General features: G+C 42.6%; 1 protein-coding gene across 1 annotated transcript in view; it reads right to left on the bottom strand.

Moving 5' to 3' along the window:
* Positions 1–27,470, bottom strand: part of LOC106592223 (kinesin-like protein KIF13A) — a gene marked incomplete at its 5' end in the record, with an annotated part of 82,288 nt that extends 54,818 nt beyond the window's left edge. The window contains 7 exon segments of the mRNA XM_045712498.1: positions 3,520–3,654; positions 3,788–3,898; positions 4,785–4,997; positions 9,407–9,521; positions 11,751–11,863; positions 12,220–12,354; positions 27,339–27,470. Of these exon segments, the coding sequence (XP_045568454.1) occupies positions 3,520–3,654; positions 3,788–3,898; positions 4,785–4,997; positions 9,407–9,521; positions 11,751–11,863; positions 12,220–12,354; positions 27,339–27,470 (954 nt within the window).
* Positions 27,471–27,726: the final 256 nt, after the last annotated feature.

The raw sequence follows: 27,726 nt of genomic DNA, 5'->3' as shown, positions 1-27,726 counted from the left end.
TGTACTGTCTACTATACAGACTACAGGTTAGCATTATCCTACTGTACTGTCTACTATACAGACTACAGGTTAGCATTATCCTACTGTACTGTCTACTATACAGACTACAGGCTAGCATCATTCTACTGTACTGTCTACTATACAGACTACAGGCTAGCATTATCCTACTGTACTGTCTACTACTACAGACTACAGGTTAGCATTATCCTACTGTACTGTCTACTATACAGACTACAGGCTAGCATTATCCTACTGTACTGTCTACTATACAGACTACAGGCTAGCATTATCCTACTGTACTGTCTACTACACAGACTACAGGCTAGCATCATTCTACTGTACTGTCTACTACACAGACTACAGGTTAGCATCATCCTACTGTACTGTCTACTATACAGACTACAGGCTAACATTATCCTACTGTACTGTCTACTATACAGACTACAGGCTAACATTATCCTACTGTACTGTCTACTACACAGACTACAGGTTAGCATTATCCTACTGTACTGTCTACTATACAGACTACAGGCTAGCATTATCCTACTGTACTGCCTACTATACAGACTACAGGCTAACATTATCCTACTGTACTGTCTACTACACAGACTACAGGCTAGCATTATCCTACTGTACTGCCTACTACACAGACTACAGGCTAGCATTATCCTACTGTACTGTCTACTACACAGACTTTACTGATAGCTGCTAGCTCTGACTTTACTGATAGCTACTAGCAATGACTTTACTGATAGCTACTAGCAATGACTTTACTGATAGCTACTAGCTCTGACTTTACTGATAGCTACTAGCTCTGACTTTACTGATAGCTACTAGCAATGACTTTACTGATAGCTACTAGCAATGACTTTACTGATAGCTACTAGCAATGACTTTACTGATAGCTACTAGCACTGACTTTACTGATAGCTACTAGCTCTGACTTTACTGATAGCTACTAGCAATGACTTTACTGATAGCTACTAGCAATGACTTTACTGATAGCTACTAGCAATGACTTTACTGATAGCTACTAGCTCTGACTTTAATTATAGCTACTAGCTCTGACTTTACTGATAGCTACTAGCAATGACTTTACTGATAGCTACTAGCTCTGACTTTACTGATAGCTGCTAGCTCTGACTTTACTGATAGCTACTAGCAATGACTTTACTGATAGCTACTAGCTCTGACTTTACTGGTAGCTACTAGCTCTGACTTTACTGATAGCTACTAGCTCTGACTTTACTGATAGCTACTAGCTCTGACTTTACTGATAGCTACTAGCAATGACTTTACTGATAGCTACTAGCAATGACTTTACTGATAGCTACTAGCAATGACTTTACTGATAGCTACTAGCAATGACTTTACTGATAGCTACTAGCTCTGACTTTACTGATAGCTACTAGCTCTGACTTTACTGATAGCTGCTAGCTCTGACTTTACTGATAGCTACTAGCAATGACTTTACTGATAGCTACTAGCTCTGTCTTTACTGATAGCTGCTAGCTCTGACTTTACTACTCTTCTTTATTGAGCAAAGTGTACTGTCATAATAATACCCACTGCATCTTCTGAGTCCAGGCTTTATTTCCAGCCTGAGTCCAGGCTTTCTAGAGGACACCAAAATAATCATGAAAAATAGATTTCTGTGTAAATCGAAATAGCTTTAGGTAGTAGACCAGCAGATTATTGAGGGCGGGTCGGTGTTGTGGGTTGTGTTGGTGTTGTGGTTGGTTTTGTAGTTGGTGTTGTGGTTGGTGTTGTGGTTGGTGTTGTGGTTGGTGTTGTGGTTGGTGTTGGGGTTGGTGTTGGGGTTGGTGTTGTGGTTGGTGTTGTGGTTGGTGTTGTGGTTGGTGTTGGGGTTGGTGTTGTGGTTGGTGTTGTGGTTGGTGATGTGGTTGGTGTTGCGGTTGGTGTTGTGGTTGTAGTTGTGGTTGTGTACCTTTAGGTAGTAGACCAGCAGCTTATTGAGGGTGGGGTTGGTGTTGTGGTTGTGGTCGGTGTTGTGGTTGGTGTTGTGGTCGGTGTTGGTGTTGGTGTTGTGGTTGGTGTTGTGGTTGTAGTTGGTGTTGTGGTCGGTGTTGGTGTTGTGGTCGGTGTTGCTGTTGTGGTTGTAGTTGGTGTTGTGGTTGGAGTTGCGGTTGGTGTTGTGGTTGTGTACCTTTAGGTAGTAGACCAGCAGCTCATTGAGGGTGGGGTTGGTGTTGTGGTTGTGGTCGGTGTTGTGGTTGGTGTTGTAGGTGTGGTTGGTGTTGTGGTCGGTGTTGGTGTTGTGGTTGGTGTTGTGGTCGGTGTTGTGGTCGGTGTTGTGTACCTTTAGGTAGTAGACCAGCAGCTTATTGAGGGTGGGGTTGGTGTTGTGGTTGTGGTTGGCGTTGCGGTTGGGGTTGTGGTCGGTGTTGTGGTTGGTGTTGCGGTTGGGGTTGTGGTCGGTGTTGTGGTTGGTGTTGCGGTTGGTGTTGCGGTTAGGGTTGGTGTTGTGGTTGGTGTTGTGGTTGGTGTTGGTGTTGTGGTTGGTGTTGTGGTTGGTGTTGGGTTTGGTGTTGCGGTTGGTGTTGTGGTTGGTGTTGTGGTTGGTGTTGTGGTTGATGTTGTGGTTGGTGTTGTGGTTGATGTTGGGGTTGATGTTGTGGTTGGTGTTGGTGTTGTGGTTGTGGTTGGTGTTGTGGTTAGTGTTGTGGTTGATGTTGGTGTTGTGGTTGGTGTTGTGGTTGATGTTGTGGTTGGTGTTGTGGTTGATGTTGTGGTTGGTGTTGATGTTGGGGTTGATGTTGTGGTTGGTGTTGGGGTTGTGGTTGGTGTTGTGGTTGATGTTGTGGTTGGTGTTGGGGTTGGTGTTGGGGTTGATGTTGTGGTTGGTGTTGGGGTTGTGGTTAGTGTTGTGGTTAGTGTTGTGGTTGGTGTTGGGGTTGTTGGTGTTGTGGTTGATGTTGTGGTTGGTGTTGGGGTTGGTGTTGGGGTTGATGTTGTGGTTGGTGTTGGGGTTGTGGTTAGTGTTGTGGTTAGTGTTGTGGTTGATGTTGGTGTTGTGGTTGGTGTTGTGGTTGTGGTTGGTGTTGTGGTTAGTGTTGTGGTTGATGTTGGTGTTGTGGTTGGTGTTGTGGTTGATGTTGTGGTTGGTGTTGGGGTTGGTGTTGTGGTTGGTGTTAGGGTTGTGGTTAGTGTTGTGCTTAGTGTTGTGGTTGATGTTGGTGTTGTGGTTGGTGTTGTGGTTGTGGTTGGTGTTGTGGTTGATGTTGTGGTTGGTATTGGTGTTGTGGTTGTGGTTGATGTTGTGGTTGGTGTTGGTGTTGTGGTTGTGGTTGGTGTTGTGGTTAGTGTTGTGGTTGATGTTGGTGTTGTGGTTGGTGTTGTGGTTGATGTTGTGGTTGGTGTTGGGGTTGGTGTTGGGGTTGATGTTGTGGTTGGTGTTGTGGTTAGTGTTGTGGTTGGGTTGTGATTGTGGTTGATGTTGTGGTTGGTGTTGGGGTTGTGGTTAGTGTTGTGGTTGATGTTGGTGTTGTGGTTGTGTACCTTTAGGTAGTAGACCAGCAGCTCATTGAGGGCGGGGTCTGCGTTCAGGTTGACCAGGAAGCATTTGTCCTCTCCAACTTTGATCCCAGACGTCTCCAGGGAGATCCCCATACTCTCTAGCTGCTGCTGACGCTCCTGTGGAAATATAACAAACATACAAGTCATTTTACCTCTGCACAGACATTTACTACCAACGGTTTAGTCCGGATGCAGAAGCTTCCATGTGATTTGAATGTGCTAAATGAATGTGAGTGAGTGTGTAGGTTACCGTAGCGATCTCCTCTGTGTTGCGTAGTTTCTGCTCCCAGGTAACAGTCATCTCCTGGATCAGCTTCTCTGACTCCTGAAGCCTCTCCTTCAGCTCTGGAGCCTTTAGAGACTGGAACATAGACACACAGAGACACACACGGACCAGTCAGAACGGACCAGCCAGGACGGACCAGCCAGGACGGACCAGCCAGAACGGACCAGCCAGAACGGACCAGCCAGAACGGACCAGCCAAGACGGACCAGCCAGGACGGACCAGTCAGGACGGACCAGCCAGGACGGACCAGTCAGGACGGACCAGTCATGACGGACCAGTCAGAACGGACCAGTCAGGACGGACCAGCCAGAACGGACCAGCCAGGACGGGCCAGTCAAAAAGGACCAGCCAGGACGGACCAGTCAGGACGGACCAGTCAGAACGGACCAGCCAGGACGGACCAGTCAGAACGGACCAGTCAGAACGGACCAGTCAGGACGGACCAGTCAGAACGGACCAGCCAGGACGGACCAGTCAGGACGGACCAGCCAGGACGGACCAGTTAGGACGGACCAGTCATGACGGACCAGTCAGAACGGACCAGTCAGGACGGACCAGCCAGAACGGACCAGTCAGGACGGACCAGTCAGAACGGACCAGCCAGGACGGACCAGTCAGAACGGACCAGTCAGAACGGACCAGTCAGAACGGACCAGTCAGGACGGACCAGTCAGAACGGACCAGTCAGAACGGACCAGTCAGGACGGACCAGTCAGAACGGACCAGCCAGGACGGACCAGTCAGAACGGACCAGTCAGAACGGACCAGCCAGGACGGACCAGTCAGAACGGACCAGTCAGAACGGAACAGCCAGGACGGACCAGTCAGAACGGACCAGTCAGGACGGACCAGCCAGAACGGACCAGCCAGGACGGGCCAGTCAAAAAGGACCAGCCAGGACGGACCAGCCAGGACGGACCAGCCAGGATGTGTGTGTGTGTGTGTGTGTGTGTCTCCTACCTCAGCCTGAGAGAGCTGTACTCTGAGTTTCTCCACTTCCTCCCGGAGCTCTCTGATGATCCGTGCGTTGGGGTCTTCATTGACGACGGCGTGGTTGACGATCCTCTTGGCGCGGTCTGCGTAACGCAGCGTGGACAACGTCTCCTCGTAGTTATCAGCTGCTGGGCTCACCGTGGCGATCATACACGTCTTACTGTTGCCACCCAGGTTGTCCTGGCAACACCGAGGGAGGGATAGGAACAAACAGTTGAATTGATAGACAGTTATAATGTAGACTTCAGTGTTGGTGAATGTGAACAGTATGAGCTAGTACAGCAGTAGGTTCTGTAACATGAAAGAACTGTTATTGATATTCCTTCCATTACTACAGTACAGCGAGGACCAACAATCAATATTAGGGATGTTAAAGGTACTTTCTTTGTCCAGAACTATTGGATGTCAAATTCGGTTCGGGGGATTCCAGAATTGACACGTATTCCCTCCTGATTCTGGGACTCTTCCAACCAGTATTTGTGGAAAACCTGTGCATTTTGGGGCCATTTTTCAACCCTGATCAATAGACAGTACAGCTAGGACCAGAGTGATAGGAGGTGTGTTAGTACACTGATCAATAGACAGTACAGCTAGGACCAGAGTGATAGGAGGTGTGTTAGTACCCTGATCAATAGACAGTACAGCTAGGACCAGAGTGATAGGAGGTGTGTTAGTACCCTGATCAATAGACAGTACAGCTAGGACCAGAGTGATAGGAGGTGTGTTAGTACCCTGATCAATAGACAGTACAGCTAGGACCAGAGTGATAGGAGGTGTCTGTTAGTACCCTGATCAATAGACAGTACAGCTAGGACCAGAGTGATAGGAGGTGTCTGTTAGTACCCTGATCAATAGACAGTACAGCTAGGACCAGAGTGATAGGAGGTGTGTGTTAGTACCCTGATCAATAGACAGTACAGCTAGGACCAGAGTGATAGGAGGTGTCTGTTAGTACCCTGATCAATAGACAGTACAGCTAGGACCAGAGTGATAGGAGGTGTCTGTTAGTACCCTGATCAATAGACAGTACAGCGAGGACCAGAGTGATAGGAGGTGTGTGTTAGTACCCTGATCAATAGACAGTACAGCTAGGACCAGAGTGATAGGAGGTGTCTGTTAGTACCCTGATCAATAGACAGTACAGCTAGGACCAGAGTGATAGGAGGTGTGTGTTAGTACCCTGATCAATAGACAGTACAGCTAGGACCAGAGTGATAGGAGGTGTGTTAGTACCCTGATCAATAGACAGTACAGCTAGGACCAGAGTGATAGGAGGTGTGTGTTAGTACCCTGATCAATAGACAGTACAGCTAGGACCAGAGTGATAGGAGGTGTGTGTTAGTACCCTGATCAATAGACAGTACAGCTAGGACCAGAGTGATAGGAGGTGTGTTAGTACCCTGATCAATAGACAGTACAGCTAGGACCAGAGTGATAGGAGGTGTGTTAGTACCCTGATCAATAGACAGTACAGCTAGGACCAGAGTGATAGGAGGTGTCTGTTAGTACCCTGATCAATAGACAGTACAGCTAGGACCAGAGTGATAGGTGGTGTGTTAGTACCCTGATCAATAGACAGTACAGCTAGGACCAGAGTGATAGGAGGTGTGTGTTAGTACCCTGATCAATAGACAGTACAGCTAGGACCAGAGTGATAGGAGGTGTGTGTTAGTACCCTGATCAATAGACAGTACAGCTAGGACCAGAGTGATAGGAGGTGTCTGTTAGTACCCTGATCAATAGACAGTACAGCTAGGACCAGAGTGATAGGAGGTGTGTTAGTACCCTGATCAATAGACAGTACAGCTAGGACCAGAGTGATAGGAGATGTGTTAGTACCCTGATCAATAGACAGTACAGCTAGGACCAGAGTGATAGGAGGTGTGTTAGTACCCTGATCAATAGACAGTACAGCGAGGACCAGAGTGATAGGTGTGTGTTAGTACCCTGATCAATAGACAGTACAGCGAGGACCAGAGTGATAGGTGTCTGTTAGTACCCTGATCAATAGACAGTACAGCCTGGACCAGAGTGATAGGAGGTGTGTTAGTACCCTGATCAATAGCCAGTACAGCGAGGACCAGAGTGATAGGAGGTGTCTGTTAGTACCCTGATCAATAGACAGTACAGCGAGGACCAGAGTGATAGGTGTGTGTTAGTACCCTGATCAATAGACAGTACAGCGAGGACCAGAGTGATAGGTGTCTGTTAGTACCCTGATCAATAGACAGTACAGCCTGGACCAGAGTGATAGGAGGTGTGTGTTAGTACCCTGATCAATAGACAGTACAGCGAGGACCAGAGTGATAGGAGGTGTCTGTTAGTACCCTGATCAATAGACAGTACAGCGAGGACCAGAGTGACAGGAGGTGTGTGTTAGTACCCTGATCAATAGACAGTACAGCTAGGACCAGAGTGATAGGAGGTGTGTGTTAGTACCCTGATCAATAGACAGTACAGCTAGGACCAGAGTGATAGGAGGTGTGTTAGTACCCTGATCAATAGACAGTACAGCTAGGACCAGAGTGATAGGAGGTGTGTTAGTACCCTGATCAATAGACAGTACAGCGAGGACCAGAGTGATAGGTGTGTGTTAGTACCCTGATCAATAGACAGTACAGCGAGGACCAGAGTGATAGGTGTCTGTTAGTACCCTGATCAATAGACAGTACAGCCTGGACCAGAGTGATAGGAGGTGTGTTAGTACCCTGATCAATAGACAGTACAGCGAGGACCAGAGTGATAGGAGGTGTGTTAGTACCCTGATCAATAGACAGTACAGCGAGGACCAGAGTGATAGGTGTCTGTTAGTACCCTGATCAATAGACAGTACAGCGAGGACCAGAGTGATAGGAGGTGTCTGTTAGTACCCTGATCAATAGACAGTACAGCGAGGACCAGAGTGACAGGAGGTGTGTGTTAGTACCCTGATCAATAGACAGTACAGCTAGGACCAGAGTGATAGGAGGTGTGTGTTAGTACCCTGATCAATAGACAGTACAGCGAGGACCAGAGTGATAGGAGGTGTGTGTTATTACCCTGATCAATAGACAGTACAGCTAGGACCGGAGTGATAGGAGGTGTGTTAGTACCCTGATCAATAGACAGTACAGCTAGGACCAGAGTGATAGGAGGTGTGTGTTAGTACCCTGATCAATAGACAGTACAGCTAGGACCAGAGTGATAGGAGGTGTCTGTTAGTACCCTGATCAATAGACAGTACAGCTAGGACCAGAGTGATAGGAGGTGTGTGTTAGTACCCTGATCAATAGACAGTACAGCTAGGACCAGAGTGATAGGAGGTCTGTGTTATTACCCTGATCAATAGACAGTACAGCTAGGACCAGAGTGATAGGAGGTGTGTTAGTACCCTGATCAATAGACAGTACAGCTAGGACCAGAGTGATAGGAGGTGTGTTAGTACCCTGATCAATAGACAGTACAGCTAGGACCAGAGTGATAGGAGGTGTGTGTTAGTACCCTGATCAATAGACAGTACAGCTAGGACCAGAGTGATAGGAGGTGTGTGTTAGTACCCTGATCAATAGACAGTACAGCTAGGACCAGAGTGATAGGAGGTGTGTGTTAGTACCCTGATCAATAGACAGTACAGCTAGGACCAGAGTGATAGGAGGTGTGTGTTAGTACCCTGATCAATAGACAGTACAGCTAGGACCAGAGTGATAGGAGGTGTGTGTTAGTACCCTGATCAATAGACAGTACAGCTAGGACCAGAGTGATAGGAGGGGGTGTTAGTACACTGATCAATAGACAGTACAGCTAGGACCAGAGTGATAGGAGGTGTGTTAGTACCCTGATCAATAGACAGTACAGCTAGGACCAGAGTGATAGGAGGTGTGTTAGTACCCTGATCAATAGACAGTACAGCTAGGACCAGAGTGATAGGAGGTGTGTTAGTACCCTGATCAATAGACAGTACAGCTAGGACCAGAGTGATAGGAGGTGTGTGTTAGTACCCTGATCAATAGACAGTACAGCTAGGACCAGAGTGATAGGAGGTGTGTTAGTACCCTGATCAATAGACAGTACAGCTAGGACCAGAGTGATAGGAGGTGTGTGTTAGTACCCTGATCAATAGACAGTACAGCTAGGACCAGAGTGATAGGAGGTGTGTGTTAGTACCCTGATCAATAGACAGTACAGCTAGGACCAGAGTGATAGGAGGTGTGTTAGTACCCTGATCAATAGACAGTACAGCGAGGACCAGAGTGATAGGAGGTGTCTGTTAGTACCCTGATCAATAGACAGTACAGCTAGGACCAGAGTGATAGGAGGTGTGTGTTAGTACCCTGATCAATAGACAGTACAGCTAGGACCAGAGTGATAGGAGGTGTGTTAGTACCCTGATCAATAGACAGTACAGCTAGGACCAGAGTGATAGGAGGTGTGTGTTAGTACCCTGATCAATAGACAGTACAGCTAGGACCAGAGTGATAGGAGGTGTGTTAGTACCCTGATCAATAGACAGTACAGCTAGGACCAGAGTGATAGGAGGTGTGTGTTAGTACCCTGATCAATAGACAGTACAGCTAGGACCAGAGTGATAGGAGGTGTGTGTTAGCACAGACCTTGAGGAGCCAGGTGAGGACAGAGTCTCTGTAAGGAACAAACTTATTCTTCCCCCCCTTCCCCGCAGACTGGTCCGCCAGCGCAGAGATCACACAGCCCAGTGTGGTAAGAGACCTGCACACACACACACACACACACACACACACACACACACACACACACACACACACACACACACACACACACACACACACACACACACACACACACACACACACACACACACACACACACACACACACACACAGGGAGAAATAAACTCAACATACCACAATGATATATCCATACATACATGTCTTGCATCTGAGTATAATCAACCAATAAAACATGTCAAAAAAAGGATTTCACAGTTTCAAGATAACTTCTTGTATTACAGTGACTGTATCATCATATGACCCATTACATTACCTGAACATAACATCTAAACAGTAGAGGTATTGGATGTTAACTGGAGGAGACATCTAAACAGTAGAGGTATTGGATGTTAACTGGAGGAGACATCTAAACAGTAGAGGTATTGGATGTTAACTGGAGGAGACATCTAAACAGTAGAGGTATTGGATGTTAACTGGAGGGGACATCTAAACAGTAGAGGTATTGGATGTTAACTGGAGGAGACATCTAAACAGTAGAGGTATTGGATGTTAACTGGAGGAGACATCTAAACAGTAGCGGTATTGGATGTTAACTGGAGGAGACATCTAAACAGTAGAGTTATTGGATGTTAACTGGAGGGGACATCTAAACAGTAGAGGTATTGGATGTTAACTGGAGGAGACATCTAAACAGTAGAGGTATTGGATGTTAACTGGAGGGGACATCTAAACAGTAGAGGTATTGGATGTTAACTGGAGGAGACATCTAAACAGTAGAGGTATTGGATGTTAACTGGAGGAGACATCTAAACAGTAGAGGTATTGGATGTTAACTGGAGGGGACATCTAAACAGTAGAGGTATTGGATGTTAACTGGAGGAGACATCTAAACAGTAGAGGTATTGGATGTTAACTGGAGGGGACATCTAAACAGTAGAGGTATTGGGTGTTAACTGGAGGAGACATCTAAACAGTAGAGGTATTGGATGTTAACTGGAGGGGACATCTAAACAGTAGAGGTATTGGATGTTAACTGGAAGGGACATCTAAACAGTAGAGGTATTGGATGTTAACTGGAGGAGACATCTAAACAGTAGAGGTATTGGATGTTAACTGGAGGAGACATCTAAACAGTAGAGGTATTGGATGTTAACTGGAGGGGACATCTAAACAGTAGAGGTATTGGATGTTAACTGGAGGGGACATCTAAACAGTAGAGGTATTGGATGTTAACGGGAGGAGACATCTAAACAGTAGAGGTATTGGATGTTAACTGGAGGAGACATCTAAACAGTAGAGGTATTGGATGTTAACTGGAGGGGACATCTAAACAGTAGAGGTATTGGATGTTAACTGGAGGGGACATCTAAACAGTAGAGGTATTGGATGTTAACTGGAGGAGACATCTAAACAGTAGAGGTATTGGATGTTAACTGGAGGAGACATCTAAACAGTAGAGGTATTGGATGTTAACTGGAGGAGACATCTAAACAGTAGAGGTATTGGATGTTAACTGGAGGAGACATCTAAACAGTAGAGGTATTGGATGTTAACTGGAGGAGACATCTAAACAGTAGAGGTATTGGATGTTAACGGGAGGAGACATCTAAACAGTAGAGGTATTGGATGTTAACGGGAGGAGACATCTAAACAGTAGAGGTATTGGATGTTAACTGGAGGAGACATCTAAACAGTAGAGGTATTGGATGTTAACAGGAGGAGACATCTAAACAGTAGAGGTATTGGATGTTAACTGGAGGGGACATCTAAACAGTAGAGGTATTGGATGTTAACTGGAGGAGACATCTAAACAGTAGAGGTATTGGATGTTAACGGGAGGAGACATCTAAACAGTAGAGGTATTGGATGTTAACGGGCGGAGACATCTAAACAGTAGAGGTATTGGATGTTAACGGGAGGAGACATCTAAACAGTAGAGGTATTGGATGTTAACTGGAGGAGACATCTAAACAGTAGAGGTATTGGATGTTAACTGGAGGGGACATCTAAACAGTAGAGGTATTGGATGTTAACTGGAGGAGACATCTAAACAGTAGAGGTATTGGATGTTAACTGGAGGGGACATCTAAACAGTAGAGGTATTGGATGTTAACTGGAGGAGACATCTAAACAGTAGAGGTATTGGATGTTAACTGGAGGAGACATCTACACAGTAGAGGTATTGGATGTTAACTGGAGGAGACATCTAAACAGTAGAGGTATTGGATGTTAACAGGAGGAGACTTACCTGTTGATGTTGCTGCCCTCCTTCAGCCTCTCCCCTGCAGCTCCAGTTTTAGACACACGCTCACTACCAGCCAGATCCACCAGGCTCATCTTGCTCACCTTCTCCCCTGAGTTCTGCACACACACACACACACACACACACACACACACACACACACACACACACACACACACACACACACACACACACACACACACACACACACACACACACACACACAAAACATTCCCCAAACAGACCAAACGAAGAGAGATTAATATGCTAGTAGTTAGAAGCTCTGAATTCAAAGGTCAGTCCTTTAACCTCTCATTACAACAGTAATAACACAAACTGTTGTTAAGATACATTACTGTGTATTGTCTAACGACAGGTCATTAAGAGAATCCTTGTCTTTTAAAGTAAAATGGTGGTGTGAGTTCTGAGGGATGACATGGTGGTGGTGTGTGTGTGTGTGTGCCCTGACACTGACCCCAGACTTCAGGTCGTAGAGTGTCTGTGTGACGATGATGCTGAAAACGGCGTGGGAACGACTGCTCTCCTCATTCATATTGGTGGCCGCCACCGTCCGCGACTTATTCCCCTCCGACATCAACACCTCAATGTCCTAGAGAGAGAGGGGGGGAGAGAGAGGGATGGAGAGAGAGAGGATGTCTGTGTACTGTCCACCTCTCAGAGAGCATAGTAAATACCTTTAAACAGGCAGTCTCTATAACAACTCATTCAGGAAGTATCAGCATGTGGCTCAGTGCCATCATGTGATCATTCAACTGGGTCACAGCAGGCAGGCAGCGGTGGGGTGGACTGACTGACTGACAGGGGATATGGATGGAGGGGACTATGCATGGAGGAGACTATGGATGGAGGGACTATGGATGGAGGAGACTATGGATGGAGGAGACTATGGATGGAGGGGACTATGCATGGAGGGACTATGGATGGAGGAGACTATGGATGGAGGGACTATGGATGGAGGAGACTATGCATGGAGGGACTATGGATGGATGGACTATGGATGGAGGGACTATGGATGGAGGAGACTATGGATGGAGGGACTATGGATGGAGGGACTATGGATGGAGGAGACTATGCATGGAGGGACTATGGATGGAGGGACTATGGATGGAAGGACTATGGATGGAAGGACTATGGATGGAAGGACTATGGATGGAGGAACTATGGATGGAGAAAACAAGCATAGGGTACACCTCTATAACCATGACTCCATCACACTACACCTCTATAACCATGACTCCATCACACTACACCTCTATAACCATGACTCCATACAATACACCTCTATTACCATGACTCCATCACACTACACCTCTATAACCATTACTCCATCACACTACACCTCTATAACCATGACTCCATCACACTACACCTCTATAACCATGACTCCATACAATACACCTCTATTACCATGACTCCATCACAATACACCTCTATAACCATGACTCCATCACAATACACCTCTATAACCATGACTCCATCACAATACACCTCTATAACCATGACTCCATCACACTACACCTCTATAACCATGACTCCATCACACTACAGCTCTATAACCATGACTCCATCCCACTCCACCTCTATAACCATGACTCCATCACACTACACCTCTATAACCATGAGTCCATCACAATATACCTCTATAACCATGACTCCATCACACTACACCTCTATAACCATGACTCCATCACAATACACCTCTATAACCATGACTCCATCACAATACACCTCTATAACCATGACTCCATCACAATACGCCTCTATAACCATGACTCCATCACACTACACCTCTATAACCATGACTCCATCACACTACACCTCTATAACCATGACTCCATCACACTACACCTCTATAACCATGACTCCATCACACTACACCTCTATAACCATGACTCCATCACACTACAACTCTATAACCATGACTCCATCACAATACACCTCTATAACCATGACTCCATCACACTACACCTCTATAACCATGACTCCATCACAATACACCTCTATAACCATGACTCCATCACACTACACCTCTATAACCATGACTCCATCACAATACACCTCTATAACCATGACTGCATCATATAACCATGACTCCATCACACTACACCTCTATAACCATGACACCATCATATAACCATGACTCCATCACAATACACCTCTATAACCATGACTCCATCACACTACACCTCTATAACCATGACTCCATCACAATACACCTCTATAACCATGACTCCATCACACTATACCTCTATAACCATGACTCCATCACACTACACCTCTATAACCATGACTCCATCACACTACACCTATATAACCATGACTCCATCACACTACACCTCTATAAACATGACTCCATCACACTACACCTCTATAACCATGACTTCATCACACTATACCTCTAAAACCATGACTCCATCACAATATACCTCTATAACCATGACTCCATCACACTACACCTCTATAACCATGACTCCATCACACTACACCTCTATAACCATGACTCCATCACACTATACCTCTATAACCATGAATCCATCACAATACGCCTCTATAACCATGACTCCATCACAATACGCCTCTATAACCATGACTCCATCACAATACGCCTCTATAACCATGACTCCATCACAATACACCTCTATAACCATGACTCCATCACAATACACCTCTATAACCATGACTCCATCACAATACGTCTCTATAACCATGACTCCATCACACTACACCTCTATAACCATGACTCCATCACAATATACCTCTATAACCATGAGTCCATCACAATACACCTCTATAACCATGACTCCATCACACTACACCTCTATAACTATGACTCCATCATATAACCATGACTCCATCACACTACACCTCTATAACCATGACACCATCATATAACCATGACTCCATCACAATATACCTCTATAACCATGACTCCATCACACTACACCTCTATAACCATGAGTCCATCACAATATACCTCTATAACCATGACTCCATCACACTACACCTCTATAACCATGACTCCATCACACTATACCTCTATAACCATGACTCCATCATATAACCATGACTCCATCACACTACACCTCTATAACCATGACACCATCACACTACACCTCTATAACCATGACTCCATCACAATACAACTCTATAACCATGACTCCATCACACTACACCTCTATAACCATGACTCCATCACACTACACCTCTATAAACATGACTCCATCACACTACACCTCTATAACCATGACTCCATCATATAACCATGACTCAATCACACTACACCTCTATAACCATGACTCCATCACACTACACCTCTATAACCATGACTCCATCACACTACACCTCTATAACCATGACTCCATCACAATATACCTCTATAACCATGACTCCATCATACTACACCTCTATAACCATGACTCCATCACACTACACCTCTATAACCATGACTCCATCACAATATACCTCTATAACCATGACTCCATCACACTACACCTCTATAACCATGAGTCCATCACAATACGCCTCTATAACCATGACTCCATCACACTACACCTCTATAACCATGACTCCATCATATAACATGACTCCATCACACTACACCTCTATAACCATGACTCCATCACAATATACCTCTATAACCATGACTCCATCATACTACACCTCTATAACCATGACTCCATCACACTACACCTCTATAACCATGACTCCATCACAATATACCTCTATAACCATGACTCCATCACACTACACCTCTATAACCATGAGTCCATCACAATATACCTCTATAACCATGACTCCATCATACTACACCTCTATAACCATGACTCCATCACACTACACCTCTATAACCATGACTCCATCACAATATACCTCTATAACCATGACTCCATCACACTACACCTCTATAACCATGACTCCATCACACTACACCTCTATAACCATGACTCCATCACACTATACCTCTATAACCATGACTCCATCACACTACACCTCTATAACCATGACTCCATCACACTACACCTCTATAACCATGACTCCATCACACTACACCTCTATAACCATGACTCCATCACACTATACCTCTATAACCATGACTCCATCACAATACGCCTCTATAACCATGACTCCATCACAATACACCTCTATAACCATGACTCCATCACAATACGCCTCTATAACCATGACTCCATCACAATACACCTCTATAACATGACTCCATCACAATACACCTCTATAACCATGACTCCATCACAATACGCCTCTATAACCATGACTCCATCACACTACACCTCTATAACCATGACTCCATCACAATATACCTCTATAACCATGACTCCATCACACTACACCTCTATAACCATGACTCCATCACAATACACCTCTATAACCATGACTCCATCACAATACGCCTCTATAACCATGACTCCATCACAATACGCCTCTATAACCATGACTCCATCACACTACACCTCTATAACCATGACTCCATCACAATATACCTCTATAACCATGACTCCATCACACTACACCTCTATAACCATGACTCCATCACAATACACCTCTATAACCATGACTCCATCACACTACACCTCTATAACCATGACTCCATCACACTACACCTCTATAACCAGGGCTCCATCACACTACACCTCTATAACCATGACTCCATCACACTACACCTCTATAACCATGACTCCATCACAATACACATCTATAACCATGACTCCATCACACTACACCTCTATAACCATGACTCCATCACAATATACCTCTATAACCATGACTCCATATCACTACACCTCTATAACCATGAGTCCAGGACAATATACCTCTATAACCATGACTCCATCACACTATACCTCTATAACCATGACTCCATCATATAACATGACTCCATCACACTACACCTCTATAACCATGACACCATCACACTACACCTCTATAACCATGACTCCATCACACTACCCTCTATAACCATGACTCCATCACAATACACCTCTATAACCATGACTCCATCACACTACACCTCTATAACCATGACTCCATCACACTACACCTCTATAACCATGACTCCATCATATAACCATGACTCAATCACAGTACACCTCTATAACCATGACTCCATCACACTACACCTCTATAACCATGACTCCATCACACTACACCTCTATAACCATGACTCCATCACAATATACCTCTATAACCATGACTCCATCACAATACACCTCTATAACCATGACACCATCACACTACACCTCTATAACCATGACTCCATCACACTACACCTCTATAACCATGACTCCATCACAATACACCTCTATAACCATGACTCCATCACAATACACCTCTATAACCATAACTCCATCACACTACACCTCTATAACCATGACTCCATCACACTACACCTCTATAACCATGACTCCATCACACTACACCTCTATAACCATGACTCCATCACAATACACCTCTATAACCATGACTCCATCACAATACACCTCTATAACCATGAATCCATCACAATACACCTCTATAACCATGACTCCATCACACTACACCTCTATAACCATGACTCCATCACAATACACCTATATAACCATGACTCCATCACACTACACCTCTATAACCATGACTCCATCACACTACACCTCTATAACCAGGGCTCCATCACACTACACCTCTATAACCATGACTCCATCACACTACACCTCTATAACCATGACTCCATCACAATACACATCTATAACCATGACTCCATCACACTACACCTCTATAACCATGACTCCATCACAATATACCTCTATAACCATGACTCCATCACACTACACCTCTATAACCATGAGTCCATCACAATATACCTCTATAACCATGACTCCATCACACTATACCTCTATAACCATGACTCCATCATATAACATGACTCCATCACACTACACCTCTATAACCATGACACCATCACACTACACCTCTATAACCATGACTCCATCACACTACCCTCTATAACCATGACTCCATCACACTATACCTCTATAACCATGACTCCATCATATAACATGACTCCATCACACTACACCTCTATAACCATGACACCATCACACTACACCTCTATAACCATGACTCCATCACACTACCCTCTATAACCATGACTCCATCACAATACACCTCTATAACCATGACTCCATCACACTACACCTCTATAACCATGACTCCATCACACTACACCTCTATAACCATGACTCCATCATATAACCATGACTCAATCACAGTACACCTCTATAACCATGACTCCATCACACTACACCTCTATAACCATGACTCCATCACAATACACCTCTATAACCATGACTCCATCACACTACACCTCTATAACCATGACACCATCACACTACACCTCTATAACCATGACTATGGTAATACACAGTTCTCTATAGTCCTACACAGCTCTCTATCTATAGTAATACACAGTTCTATATCCATGGTAATACACTGTTCTCTATGGTAATACACAGTTCTCTATCTATAGTAATACACAGATCTCTATGGTAATACACAGTTCTCTATGGTAATACACAGTTCTCTATCTATAGTAATACACAGTTCTATATCCATGGTAATACACTGTTCTCTATGGTAATACACAGTTCTCTATCTATAGTAAGACACAGTTCTCTATGGTAATACACAGTTCTCTATCTATGGTAATACACAGTTCTCTATCTATGGTAATACACAGTTCTCTATCTATGGTAATACACAGTTCTCTATCTATGGTAATACACCGTTCTCCATAGTAATACACAGTTCTCTATCTATGGTAATACACAGTTCTCTATCTATGGTAATACACAGTTCTCTATCTATAGTAATACACAGTTCTCTATCTATAGTAATACACAGTTCTCTATGGTAATACACAGTTCTCTATGGTAATACACAGTTCTTTATCTACAGTAATACACAGTTCTCTATGGTAATACACAGTTCTCTATGGTAATACACAGTTCTTTATCTACAGTAATACACAGTTCTCTATCTATGGTAATACACAGTTCTCTATAGTAAAACTGAGGTCTCTATAGTAATACACAGTTCTCTATAGTAATACACCGTTCTCTATGGTAATACACAGTTCTCTATCTATGGTAATACACAGTTGTCTATGGTAATACACAGTTCTCTATCTATAGTAATACACCGTTCTCTATGGTAATACACAGTTCTCTATCTATGGTAATACACAGTTCTCTATCTATGGTAATACATAGTTCTCTATCTATGGTAATACACAGTTCTCTATAGTAATACACAGTTGTCTATCTATAGTAATACACAGTTCTCTATCTATAGTAATACACAGTTCTCTATCTATAGTAATACACAGTTCTCTATGTATGGTAATACACAGTTCTCTATCTATATTAATACACAGTTCTCTATCTATAGTAATACACAGTTCTCTATCTATAGTAATACACAGTTGTCTATCTATAGTAAAACACAGTTGTCTATCTATGGTAATACACCGTTCTCTATGGTAATACACAGTTCTCTATCTATGGTAATACACCGTTTTCTATAGTAATATACAGTTCTGTATCTATGGTAATACACAGTTCTCTATGGTAATACACAGTTTTCTATGGCAATACACAGTTCTCCATGGTAATACACAGTTCTCTAGCTATGGTAATACACAGTTCTCTATGGTGATACACAGTTCTCTATCTATAGTAATACACAGTTCTCTATCTATGGTAATACACTGTTCTCTATAGTAACAAACAGTTCTCTATGATAATACACAGTTCTCTATGGTAATACACAGTTCTCTATCTATAGTAATACACAGTTCTCTATCTATGGTAATACACTGTTCTCTATAGTAACAAACAGTTCTCTATGGTAATACACAGTTCTCAATGGTAATACACAGTTCTCTATGGTAACACACAGTTCTCTATGGTAATACACAGTTCTCTATGGTAATACACTGTTCTCTATGGTAATACACAGTTCTCTATCTATGGTAATACACAGTTCTCTATCTATATTAATACACAGTTCTCTATCTATAGTAATACACAGTTCTCTATCTATAGTAATACACAGTTGTCTATCTATAGTAAAACACAGTTGTCTATCTATGGTAATACACAGTTCTCTATCTATGGTAATACACCGTTTTCTATAGTAATATACAGTTCTGTATCTATGGTAATACACAGTTCTCTATGGTAATACACAGTTTTCTATGGCAATACACAGTTCTCCATGGTAATACACAGTTCTCTAGCTATGGTAATACACAGTTCTCTATGGTGATACACAGTTCTCTATCTATAGTAATACACAGTTCTCTATCTATGGTAATACACTGTTCTCTATAGTAACAAACAGTTCTCTATGATAATACACAGTTCTCTATGGTAATACACAGTTCTCTATCTATAGTAATACACAGTTCTCTATCTATGGTAATACACTGTTCTCTATAGTAACAAACAGTTCTCTATGGTAATACACAGTTCTCAATGGTAATACACAGTTCTCTATGGTAACACACAGTTCTCTATGGTAATACACAGTTCTCTAAGGTAATACACTGTTCTCTATGGTAATACACAGTTCTCTATCTATAGTAATACACAGATCTCTATGGTAATACACAGTTCTCTATGTATAGTAATACACAGTTCTCTATCTATAGTAATACACAGATCTCTATGGTAATACACAGTTCTCTATGGTAATACACAGTTCTCTATCTATAGTAATACACAGTTCTATATCCATGGTAATACACTGTTCTCTATGGTAATACACAGTTCTCTATCTATAGTAAAACACAGTTCTCTATGGTAATACACAGTTCTCTATCTATGGTAATACACAGTTCTCTATCTATGGTAATACACAGTTCTCTATCTATGGTAATACACAGTTCTCTATCTATGGTAATACACCGTTCTCTATAGTAATACACAGTTCTCTATCTATGGTAATACAGAGTTCTCTATCTATGGTAATACACAGTTCTCTATCTATAGTAATACACAGTTCTCTATCTATAGTAATACACAGTTCTCTATGGTAATACACAGTTCTCTATGGTAATACACAGTTCTTTATCTACAGTAATACACAGTTCTCTATGGTAATACACAGTTCTCTATGGTAATACACATTTCTTTATCTACAGTAATACACAGTTCTCTATCTATGGTAATACACAGTTCTCTATAGTAAAACTGAGGTCTCTATAGTAATACACAGTTCTCTATAGTAATACACCGTTCTCTATGGTAATACACAGTTCTCTATCTATGGTAATACACAGTTGTCTATGGTAATACACAGTTCTCTATCTATAGTAATACACCGTTCTCTATGGTAATACACAGTTCTCTATCTATGGTAATACACATTTCTCTATCTATGGTAATACATAGTTCTCTATCTATGGTAATACACAGTTCTCTATAGTAATACACAGTTGTCTATCTATAGTAATACACAGTTCTCTATCTATAGTAATACACAGTTCTCTATCTATAGTAATACACAGTTCTCTATCTATGGTAATACACCGTTCTCTATCTATATTAATACACAGTTCTCTATCTATAGTAATACACAGTTCTCTATCTATAGTAATACACAGTTCTATATCCATGGTAATACACTGTTCTCTATGGTAATACACAGTTCTCTATCTATAGTAAGACAGTTCTCTATGGTAATACACAGTTCTCTATCTATGGTAATACACAGTTCTCTATCTATGGTAATACACAGTTCTCTATCTATGGTAATACACAGTTCTCTATCTATGGTAATACACCGTTCTCTATAGTAATACACAGTTCTCTATCTATGGTAATATACAGTTCTCTATCTATGGTAATACACAGTTGTCTATCTATAGTAATACACAGTTCTCTATCTATAGTAATACACAGTTCTCTATGGTAATACACAGTTCTCTATGGTAATACACAGTTCTTTATCTACAGTAATACACAGTTCTCTATGGTAATACACAGTTCTCTATGGTAATACACAGTTCTTTATCTACAGTAATACACAGTTCTCTATCTATGGTAATACACAGTTCTCTATAGTAAAACTGAGGTCTCAATAGTAATACACAGTTCTCTATAGTAATACACCGTTCTCTATGGTAATACACAGTTCTCTATCTATGGTAATACACAGTTGTCTATGGTAATACACAGTTCTCTATCTATAGTAATACACAGTTCTCTATGGTAATACACAGTTCTCTATGGTAATACACAGTTCTTTATCTACAGTAATACACAGTTCTCTATGGTAATACACAGTTCTCTATGGTAATACACAGTTCTTTATCTACAGTAATACACAGTTCTCTATCTATGGTAATACACAGTTCTCTATAGTAAAACTGAGGTCTCTATAGTAATACACAGTTCTCTATAGTAATACACCGTTCTCTATGGTAATACACAGTTCTCTATCTATGGTAATACACAGTTGTCTATGGTAATACACAGTTCTCTATCTATAGTAATACACCGTTCTCTATGGTAATACACAGTTCTCTATCTATGGTAATACACAGTTCTCTATCTATGGTAATACATAGTTCTCTATCTATGGTAATACACAGTTCTCTATAGTAATACACAGTTGTCTATCTATAGTAATACACAGTTCTCTATCTATAGTAATACACAGTTCTCTATCTATAGTAATACACAGTTCTCTATCTATGGTAATACACAGTTCTCTATCTATATTAATACACAGTTCTCTATCTATAGTAATACACAGTTCTCTATCTATAGTAATACACAGTTGTCTATCTATAGTAAAACACAGTTGTCTATCTATGGTAATACACCGTTCTCTATGGTAATACACAGTTCTCTATCTATGGTAATACACCGTTTTCTATAGTAATATACAGTTCTGTATCTATGGTAATACACAGTTCTCTATGGTAATACACAGTTTTCTATGGCAATACACAGTTCTCCATGGTAATACACAGTTCTCTAGCTATGGTAATACACAGTTCTCTATGGTGATACACAGTTCTCTATCTATAGTAATACACAGTTCTCTATCTATGGTAATACACTGTTCTCTATAGTAACAAACAGTTCTCTATGATAATACACAGTTCTCTATGGTAATACACAGTTCTCTATCTATAGTAATACACAGTTCTCTATCTATAGTAATACACAGTTGTCTATCTATAGTAAAACACAGTTGTCTATCTATGGTAATACACAGTTCTCTATCTATGGTAATACACCGTTTTCTATAGTAATATACAGTTCTGTATCTATGGTAATACACAGTTCTCTATGGTAATACACAGTTTTCTATGGCAATACACAGTTCTCTAGCTATGGTAATACACAGTTCTCTATGGTGATACACAGTTCTCTATCTATAGTAATACACAGTTCTCTATCTATGGTAATACACTGTTCTCTATAGTAACAAACAGTTCTCTATGATAATACACAGTTCTCTATGGTAATACACAGTTCTCTATCTATAGTAATACACAGTTCTCTATCTATGGTAATACACTGTTCTCTATAGTAACAAACAGTTCTCTATGGTAATACACAGTTCTCAATGGTAATACACAGTTCTCTATGGTAACACACAGTTCTCTATGGTAATACACAGTTCTCTAAGGTAATACACTGTTCTCTATGGTAATACACAGTTCTCTATCTATAGTAATACACAGATCTCTATGGTAATACACAGTTCTCTATGGTAATACACAGTTCTCTATCTATAGTAATACACAGATCTCTATGGTAATACACAGTTCTCTATGGTAATACACAGTTCTCTATCTATAGTAATACACAGTTCTATATCCATGGTAATACACTGTTCTCTATGGTAATACACAGTTCTCTATCTATAGTAAAACACAGTTCTCTATGGTAATACACAGTTCTCTATCTATGGTAATACACAGTTCTCTATCTATGGTAATACACAGTTCTCTATCTATGGTAATACACAGTTCTCTATCTATGGTAATACACCGTTCTCTATAGTAATACACAGTTCTCTATCTATGGTAATACAGAGTTCTCTATCTATGGTAATACACAGTTCTCTATCTATAGTAATACACAGTTCTCTATCTATAGTAATACACAGTTCTCTATGGTAATACACAGTTCTCTATGGTAATACACAGTTCTTTATCTACAGTAATACACAGTTCTCTATGGTAATACACAGTTCTCTATGGTAATACACATTTCTTTATCTACAGTAATACACAGTTCTCTATCTATGGTAATACACAGTTCTCTATAGTAAAACTGAGGTCTCTATAGTAATACACAGTTCTCTATAGTAATACACCGTTCTCTATGGTAATACACAGTTCTCTATCTATGGTAATACACAGTTGTCTATGGTAATACACAGTTTTCTATCTATAGTAATACACCGTTCTCTATGGTAATACACAGTTCTCTATCTATGGTAATACACATTTCTCTATCTATGGTAATACATAGTTCTCTATCTATGGTAATACACAGTTCTCTATAGTAATACACAGTTGTCTATCTATAGTAATACACAGTTCTCTATCTATAGTAATACACAGTTCTCTATCTATAGTAATACACAGTTCTCTATCTATGGTAATACACCGTTCTCTATCTATATTAATACACAGTTCTCTATCTATAGTAATACACAGTTCTCTATCTATAGTAATACACAGTTCTATATCCATGGTAATACACAGTTCTCTATCTATAGTAAGACACAGTTCTCTATGGTAATACACAGTTCTCTATCTATGGTAATACACAGTTCTCTATCTATGGTAATACACAGTTCTCTATCTATGGTAATACACAGTTCTCTATCTATGGTAATACACAGTTCTCTATCTATGGTAATACACCGTTCTCTATAGTAATACACAGTTCTCTATCTATGGTAATATACAGTTCTCTATCTATGGTAATACACAGTTGTCTATCTATATTAATACACAATTCTCTATCTATAGTAATACACAGTTCTCTATCTATAGTAATACACAGTTGTCTATCTATAGTAAAACACAGTTGTCTATCTATGGTAATACACCGTTCTCTATGGTAATACACAGTTCTCTATCTATGGTAATACACAGTTCTCTATGGTAATACACAGTTTTCTATGGTAATACACAGTTCTCTATGGTAATACACAGTTGTCTATCTATAGTAATATACAGTTCTCTATGGTGATACACAGTTCTCTATCTATAGTAATACACAGTTCTCTATCTATGGTAATACACTGTTCTCTATAGTAACAAACAGTTCTCTATGGTAATACAGAGTTCTCTATGGTAATACACAGTTCTCTATCTATAGTAATACACAGTTCTCTATCTATGGTAATACACTGTTCTCTATAGTAACAAACAGTTCTCTATGGTAATACACAGTTCTCTATGGTAATACACAGTTCTCTATGGTAATACACAGTTCTCTATGGTAATACACAGTTCTCTATGGTAATACACAGTTCTCTAGCTATAGTAATACACAGTTCTCTATCTATGGTAATACAACGTTCTCTATGGTAATACACAGTTCTCTATGGTAATACACAGTTCTCTATCTATGGTAATACACAGTTCTCTATGGTAATCCTGGAGTGTATCCTGGAGACTGCGATGGTAAAAGGGGTGATGAAATGAAACTGATGAAAGTAGCATAGCTGTCAAAACCATCTGTTCATTGTATTGGAGACACAGAGTGAGGCTTTTCTTTCCTTGTCTAAGTGCTGTACTCTGCCTGTCTCCACCTCTCCTACCCAGGTGGACATCTCCCTGTCTCCACCTCTCCTACCCAGGTGGACATCTCTCTGTCTCCACCTCTCCTACCCAGGTGGACATCTCTCAGCCTGCACCTCTCCTACCCAGGTGAACATCTCCCTGTCTCCACCTCTCCTACCCAGGTGAACATCTCCCTGTCTCCACCTCTCCTACCCAGGTGGACATCTCCCAGTCTCCACCTCTCCTACCCAGGTGAGCATCTCCCTGTCTCCACCTCTCCTACCCAGGTGGACATCTCCCAGCCTGCACCTCTCCTACCCAGGTGAACTTCTCTCTGTCTCCACCTCTTCTACCCAGGTGAACATCTCTCTGTCCCCACCTCTCCTACCCAGGTGGACATCTCCCTGTCTCCACCTCTCCTACCCAGGTGAACATCTCTCTGTCTCCATCTCTCCTACCCAGGTGAACATCTCTCTGTCTCCACCTCTCCTACCCAGGTGAACATCTCTCTGTCTCCACCTCTCCTACCCAGGTGAACATCTCCCTGTCTCCACCTCTCCTACCCAGGTGGGCATCTCCCTGTCTCCACCTCTCCTACCCAGGTGGGCATCTCCCTGTCTCCACCTCTCCTACCCAGGTGGGCATCTCCCTGTCTCCACCTCTCCTACCCAGGTGGGCATCTCTCTGTCTCCACCTCTCCTACCCAGGTGAACATCTCCCTGTCTCCACCTCTCCTACCCAGGTGAACATCTCTCTGTCTCCACCTCTCCTACCCAGGTGAACATCTCTCTGTCTCCACCTCTCCTACCCAGGTGAACATCTCTCTGTCTCCACCTCTCCTACCCAGGTGGACATCTCCCTGTCTCCACCTCTCCTACCCAGGTGGACATCTCTCTGTCTCCACCTCTCCTTCCCAGGTGGGCATCTCCCTGTCTCCACCTCTCCTACCCAGGTGGACATCTCCCTGTCTCCACCTCTCCTACCCAGGTGGACATCTCTCTGTCTCCACCTCTCCTACCCTGGTGGGCATCTCCCTGTCTCCACCTCTCCTACCCAGGTGGACATCTCCCTGTCTCCACCTCTCCTACCCAGGTGGACATCTCCCCTGTCTCCACCTCTCCTACCCAGGTGGGTATCTCCCTGTCTCCACCTCTCCTACCCAGGTGAACATCTCCCTGTCTCCACCTCTCCTACCCAGGTGAACATCTCCCTGTCTCCACCCTTCCTACCCAGGTGGACATCTCTCAGCCTGCACCTCTCCTACCCAGGTGAACATCTCTCTGTCTCCACCTCTCCTACCCAGGTGAACATCTCCCTGTCTCCACCTCTCCTACCCAGGTGGACATCTCCCAGCCTGCACCTCTCCTACCCAGGTGAACATCTCCCTGTCTCCACCTCTCCTACCCAGGTGGACATCTCCCAGCCTGCACCTCACCTACCCAGGTGAACATCTCTCTGTCTCCACCTCTCCTACCCAGGTGAACATCTCTCTGTCTCCACCTCTCCTACCCAGGTGGACATCTCCCTGTCTCCACCTCTCCTACCCAGGTGAACATCTCTCTGTCTCCACCTCTCCTACCCAGGTGAACATCTCTCTGTCTCCACCTCTCCTACCCAGGTGAACATCTCTCTGTCTCCACCTCTCCTACCCAGGTGAACATCTCCCTGTCTCCACATCTCCTACCCAGGTGGACATCTCCCTGTCTCCACCTCTCCTACCCAGGTGAACATCTCTCTGTCTCCAAAGGAACTGTACTCACCTCAAAGTTGGTGACGGCCAGTTGTGACAGGCCATCCACATACGGACCCAGAACCTTGTGCTCTCTGACCTTCAGAGACTGACGACTCCTGGACAGAGGAAGAGATAATCCACAGACATGTTTTAGTCGCTGAGCTAAATGAATGGTATGGAGGGTGAAAGAGAGACTGATAACTCCTGGACAGAGGAAGAGATAATCCACAGACATGTTTTAGTCGCTGAGCTAAATGAATGGTATGGAGGGTGAAAGAGAGACTGATAACTCCTGGACAGAGGAAGAGATAATCCACAGACATGTTTTAGTCGCTGAGCTAAATGAATGGTATGGAGGGTGAAAGAGAGACTGATAACTCCTGGACAGAGGAAGAGATAATCCACAGACATGTTTT

The sequence above is a fragment of the Salmo salar genome, unplaced genomic scaffold (assembly GCF_905237065.1).
Source record: "Salmo salar unplaced genomic scaffold, Ssal_v3.1, whole genome shotgun sequence".
In the NCBI taxonomy this organism is placed as follows: domain Eukaryota; kingdom Metazoa; phylum Chordata; class Actinopteri; order Salmoniformes; family Salmonidae; genus Salmo; species Salmo salar.
Note: the sequence above shows the minus strand (reverse complement) of the source record. Positions and strands in the feature narration are given on the sequence as shown.